The sequence below is a fragment of the Clinocottus analis genome, unplaced genomic scaffold, assembly GCF_023055335.1.
Source record: "Clinocottus analis isolate CAN_PGR_092001 unplaced genomic scaffold, fCliAna1.0.p SCAF_5, whole genome shotgun sequence".
NCBI classification, from domain to species: Eukaryota; Metazoa; Chordata; class Actinopteri; order Perciformes; family Cottidae; genus Clinocottus; species Clinocottus analis.
Window position 1 is genome coordinate 21294782 of NW_027176207.1, and position 6000 is coordinate 21300781.

At 46.2% G+C, this 6000-nt stretch overlaps 2 protein-coding genes across 5 annotated transcripts in view; both read right to left on the reverse strand.

Annotated features, from left to right (window-relative positions):
- ppp2r5eb (protein phosphatase 2, regulatory subunit B', epsilon isoform b) overlaps positions 1 to 1863 on the reverse strand; it is a 33367-nt gene extending 31504 nt beyond the window's left edge. For 2 of the 4 annotated variants that reach the window (XM_068600268.1, XM_068600267.1), the window contains exon 1: positions 1449 to 1863. Coding sequence is in view for 2 of the 4 variants with exons in the window: in XM_068600266.1 (XP_068456367.1) it covers positions 1325 to 1353 (29 nt within the window). In the remaining 2 variants the exon portion in view is untranslated. Of the gene's footprint in view, positions 1 to 1324 lie in introns of all 4 variants that reach the window. The other 2 variants (XM_068600266.1, XM_068600265.1) reach the window with 1 other exon arrangement.
- Positions 1864 to 2846: 983 nt separating this feature from the next.
- On the reverse strand, positions 2847 to 5792 carry wdr89 (WD repeat domain 89). The gene is made up of 2 exons (XM_068601033.1): positions 5614 to 5792; positions 2847 to 5032 (listed from the first exon to the last, which is right to left on the reverse strand). Exon 2 carries the CDS (start codon positions 5004 to 5006, stop codon positions 3855 to 3857), a length of 1152 nt encoding a protein of 383 aa, XP_068457134.1. The 5' UTR covers positions 5007 to 5032; positions 5614 to 5792; the 3' UTR covers positions 2847 to 3854.
- Between the last annotated feature and the right edge of the window lie 208 nt (positions 5793 to 6000).

A 6000-nucleotide genomic window follows, 5' to 3' on the forward strand; every position in this document is an offset into this window, starting at 1 on the left:
TTAGCTCTACTTTTATCGGCTCAACATTAAAGTGATGTAAACATGGATGCATGAATTATTATAACCCAATGATACATTATTCGGTAATGGGATATTGTCCACGAGGGGAACTTTTTGGGTATTTTAAGTGTTTTGATGCCGGTATTTTTGTAATTAAGTGAATTTTTGAATGCAGAACTTTTATTTGTTTTTACACAACTTTCACTGAAACTCTGAGCACTTCTTCCACCACTGACCAACTTCACTTTCTTATATCTCTCTCACTCATCACCCCTCTAGTTTCTCCATCTCACTCTCCTCCATGTCACTACAACACAACTCACTCTTCATCACCTGTCTAACTCCCTTCATCATCATCATCATCACCTGTCTAACTCCCATCATCACCACATGTCACAAGTGGTGATGATCCCTCTCACCGACTGGTTTTACATCCACGACACAAGACGTTGAAACAACATTGGTTTTGGAGAGGGATCCTCCGTCGCCCTCCCGAAGATGCATTTCCTTTTTGTGATTTTTTTGGGGGGGTGTTTTTCTCTGTTCAGATGTGAGGGTCAAAAGGTCAAAGGCTGTCATTTGTGTACAGATTGCAAAGCCCTCTGAGGCAAATTTGTCATTTTGGGCTAGACAAAATCAATGGTATTGAATGATTTTTTTCTGGACAGTGTATCCTTGGTGCAAAGCCAATCAAAGTACATTTTGGATTACACATTTTAAAAATCAAACCTTCAAGGATTATAAGCATCAGCTTTTTTTTTACTTTAAAAGCAACAACAAAAAAAGCTCAACCCTGTAAATAATGAAGAGAATACACACCCAGAGTGATAATATATTAGTTATTACTATTATTAACTTATTATTATTTACATATTGTTATCAGCTTGACCATGTTGGGGCCTAAAGGCAGCAAAGAAGCATCATATTCAAAACTTGACAGCGCTATAACCCTCCTCGTCTCCTAAGCTAGGAGAGCTAGTTAGCTACATAGCTAGTCGACTCGCTAGCTAGCTGCCCGCTACAAAGCGTCTGGATTCACCGCTTCAACCGTTCGCCAAGTCGTCTCTTCAAGGGGACACGAAACAACGTTTACCACGACTAACGTTTAGTTTGTTTTAAATCAAAGCAACCCGGCTTTATTTTCAGAAAAAAAGGGGCATTTTTTTAGCCGGCTAGCTTAACGTGAACGCGGGTCGTTAGCTCGTTAGCTCGCTCGTTAGCTTCCTTCTCGCCCCAAACACACAGACACACAAACACACACAAGATAAGAGAAACAATGAGTAGATTGAAAAACTACACGTGTGTGCTGATAGAGTAACGTTACCTGGGCGGACTGGGGCGATCACCCATCATCCCAGGTGTAACAACAAGGAGGGGGAAGGAGGAGGAGGAGAGGGGGGGCAGTGCTAAAGGCTAACTGACAGCCCCGAGCCGACCTGGTACTTTACCTTTGATCCTCTGCAACGAAGACGGCGGCGGTTTGTTTGTGTTTGTGGGGGGGGAAATCTACCGGGGGCTAACCGTTAACCTCCAGCTCGGTGCAAACAGACGGGGTTTGTCTCTCTTTTTTTGTCTTCTCTCCCCCCCTTGAAGCAGCAAAAACAAGCAGGAAAATGTGGCCTGAAAACAGCCGAAAAAAAACCCACACGAGTACCTTTTTTTCAAACGGAATAATCCTCAAACTCCCATTAATGACAAAAACACGGCGATATAAAACGATTACGTCAACGCGTTTACATTCCCGGTACTGATCCACGTGTCTTCCCCCCTAAAAAAAAACAGGATTGTTCTCTCCTTTAGCTCGTTTTGTGATTCGGGGCTGTTTCTTTTTCCTCCCTATTGTCAACACTGCTGGGTTGAGAGACCTCGGCACACATAACAAGAAAAAAAAAAAGAACCCGCACAGAAAACATGCTGGGCGCGTTAGAACTCGACGTACGACGACGATTGGCCGCCGCGGCGCGGCGCCGAACGCTGTGATTGGACGAGAGGCGGTGTCGCTGCGGCGTTGAGGGTTGTGATTGGACGAGAGGCGGTGTCGCTGCGGCGCTGAAGGCTGTGATTGGACGACGGGTGGTGTCGCTCAAAGAAAATCTTTTGAATCCGTCGGTTAGGTGGAGGAGAAGGAGGAGGAGGGACCAGGGGAAGATATCGGGGCCGAGAAGCCGAGTGTGTCTGCAGGAATGAGGCTAAACCAGTCCGAGGGGCCCGGCCCTTTTGCTTGTGCACTTTTTATTTATTTTTCATGCTCACGCATCTGACCCACCTCTTTACTGCCTTATTTGAATGGTATTTTACAGCACGCTGCAGTGAAGGAGGGGTTGGGTTTCTGTGTAATGTACCGAGATTAGAGAGATAGGATGTGTTACATAACTATAACAATATATATATATAGGTCTACTGTGAATATAGCCAATGCCGGAGCATTGTCCACGGGCGTGCGTGATGGGGTGGCTCAGTTGTGGATGTCTGCAAAGTGTTAAAAAAAAAAAAAAAGTTTCTATGTTCCAATTCTGCAGCCATGCAAGAAAATGGGATAAAAAAAATGTAAATACAGCATACCATTATTGCCTATACGCTACTGAACTGTTTAAATATGTATATATGATTATAATATTGGATATTTGCTACAAGTGCATCTTTTATAGAAGAATCTCAGATTAAGTGAGCTCTTCTCTATTCATGTAGTATAATTATATTAATATCAATGTAATAACTTTCATCACCATATTTTATCGGTTTGAACTTTGATTTATAGAAGAAAAAAATCACTGAATCACAATGAAGAATTATAAAACATCCTTTAATGCGTCTGTAATGTGATTAAAGTAGTTTTGACTTCCACCACTGCAGGATTTCTCTGGAGGCACACTGCACTGCCAATCATGTTATTCCACTCTTTGCTATTTAGGAGCGAGAGCTGCTCCCTCAGCGGGATCCTGCCGAGCCGGCGGCTCTGGTGACTCCCAGGATGCGATGCGGGGACCGGCCGACCCGCAGAAGCAAATTACAACCAGGAAATGTCACATTGATGGACATCCTGACGAATTTTTTTTTTTGAACTTGAGAAACCTGAGCCGTGTCCCAATTTCACAGGATTCACAGCATGTTTAGTTTTTTGGCCGTTCAACACTCGTCAACACTTCACTCAAAAATCTCAGGAATTTAAAGTTTCTAACGTTTCCAGTGTGAATTTCAACCTTCAACAGCTATACTTTGTTCTAACAAACTAAACAAACAAATCAAGAGAGAACTGACACAGGATTACAACTTGGAGAACATGCTTTTCACCTTTGAGTATTGTATATTTAAAGAGACTTAAAAGTCTTAAAAACTCTTTGAAGTTAACTGTAACTCAACTGCAACTGAGATTTAAATCAATAAACCTTATTTTGTTGTTTTCCAGTGTAAACATACATACGTCATTTACCTAAAACCTGTTCAAAACTGGTATGCAGTATGGAATGAAGACACACGTCACATGATCACATGGTAAAACCATCTGGAAAGGTCACATTATGCGTCTGTCCAATCAAATTTTAAAGGATGTCGTCTCTAGTTTCTGATTCAGGTAATAAATAAATCTTGATTAGAGAAATCACAGACGTACAAAAGATGGCGTCTCTACGCCACTCCTCCCCAGTCCAGATATGATCACTTCCTGTGCACCGGTTGCAAGAAAACAAGATGGCGACGGCCAAAATGCTGAATTTGAGGCTTCAAAAACATCAGTCAACAAACCAACGACTCCGTCCACGTCTTATAAACACTCTGAATATTCAGAGTGAAATGTAACGTGACTAATATCTGAGAGAGAAATGTGCACGTTTGAGCCGCACATCAGTTCACGTGATTCAGGATTTTGACTTTCCTGCTTTTTCCTTCTCGTAGCCGTGTTTTTTATGCGGTCTGGATTTGAGCCTCAGAGAAGTCTCGCTCTTCATGGACTCCCTTTTCTTCCCCCCGCTGAACTCCCGCCCTCCTGGTTTCCACAGCAGCAGCTGAGCGTCCTCGCCGCCCGTGACGAGGGCCTCCCCCGCCGCGTCCCACAGGAAGCAGCGCACCGTGGAGGCGTGGCCTCCCTCGAGGCTCCTCAGCAGACGGAGCCCGCCGCCGTCGCACTCCATCAGGTGGAGGTCGCCGCTGTTCTTCCCCCCGACCACCAGCAGCTTCTGGGCCTCCTCCAGCCACCGGCCGCCAACCAGGTAGTCCACGCCGCTGCCGCCGCCGTCCGCCGTCAGCGGCAGGCCGCGGGCGTCCGAGGTGCCGAAGACGGCGAGCGGCTCGTCCGTGTCCAGCCGGCTCAGATCCCACAGGTGAAGCCCCTCGTCCTGGCCGAGGCACAGCAGCTGCGTGTACTCGGCCCCGGACCAGCAGACCGAGCTCACGGACGAGTCGCTGTTGCAGGTGGCGAGCAGCGCCTCCTCCTCCGCGCCCCGGCTCAGGTCGAACACGTTCACCAGGCCGTCCACGGAGCTGGACGCCAGCCGGTCCTTCTCCCGAGGGTGGAAGCGCACCTGCGTGACGTCGTCGCTGTGCGACTCCGAGTACGTCCCGAGGAGCCCGCCGCCGGGCTTCCTGACGTCCCAGAACACCAGGAAGCTGTCCTCTTGGACCTGCTCGGTGCCGGCGCACAGCAGCGCGTCGCCGCAGCTCAAGTCGAAGCTGCAGTAGCAGTGCGACCGGTGGCTTTTAAACACCTGCGCTGCCTCTGACCCGGGGCGGCGAGCGTCCCAGCCCCGGACCGTCCCGTCAGCAGAACCCGAGTAGATGAGGTCAGGGGAGGAGTGGGAGAAGACGACCCCGCAAAGAGGCCCGCCGTGGCCCCGGTACTCTCCCACCGGGTTCAGGGTGGCCTTGTCGTGGAGGTGGATGCTGAGGTCGGAGCAGGTCACGGCCAGCAGGCCGGCCGGCTGCAGGGCCACGTCCAGGAGGTAGGTGGGCTCCTTGGGGCGAGACCGCCGGGCGATGGACAGCCCTTTGAGTTTCTCCTCCAAACCCTCCATGGCGGCTCAGCGAAGAATTAACCCGGCTGAACAGAAAAGGAGAAAATTACAAAGTTAATGTCGCTTTTTAGAAGCCGAGATTTACTTTTTGTTCATTAAATCGCTCCGAAAAATATTAACAACCAGACTCAATTCATATTTCTGATCATTTAATACATCCTAGCATACTGGACATAGTTAAGTGCACAACAAGACATAACTTTAATGTTTTAGGAATCATTAGAAACCATTTTGCAATTCGGCATACAATCAGTACAACAATTCATAAGTATTCCTGTCCATCAGCTTGTCAATGTCATTTTTCACCGCAATTTCAAAACATGTCGTTTGCTGATTGTGACCTATATGCCGAATTCTTCACAGCAGCATACTCATTTATAAAGGTCATGAATCGTATTCAATGTGATATTTATTGTTTTGCCATTGAGCAGAAACCAAAAATATACACTATTTTAAATGAAGTCTGGCTTCTTCAACCTTTGAGAGATTCGAGCAGAAACGCGTCAAAGTCACCCTTTTATTTCGTCATTGTGTCTCTAAGTGTCATATGCTGTTATTAATGTGTCATGTGCTGTTAATAATGCGTTAGTTGTTATTTTCAACCTACCGACTTGCTAGAATTACGGATGAACAACCGTTAACTTGTAGACTGCTCGGACACGTCTGTCGCCATTTTGGACTAAACTCGATAATACACTTTAAAGTTAAAATTAACTATTTTAATATAAATACTAGTAGTACATAATAGTTATCGCCTCCAACCTAAAAGCAAAACGCATCACACTACTTCGGCTGAGAACAAGCATGGAGGAAACACTCTGTGTCACAGTATTTATCGCCGGGTGGGAACCGATCCCCGATATAAAGGTTCCGCTCCTATCCAGCGCACACAAATCATGTTTAATGAATTTTAGTCAAATTAAAGACAACTTAAATAAAAAGATAAAGAAACGGAACATCAGGAAACGTTGTGGCTGGCTGTGTTATCAAATAT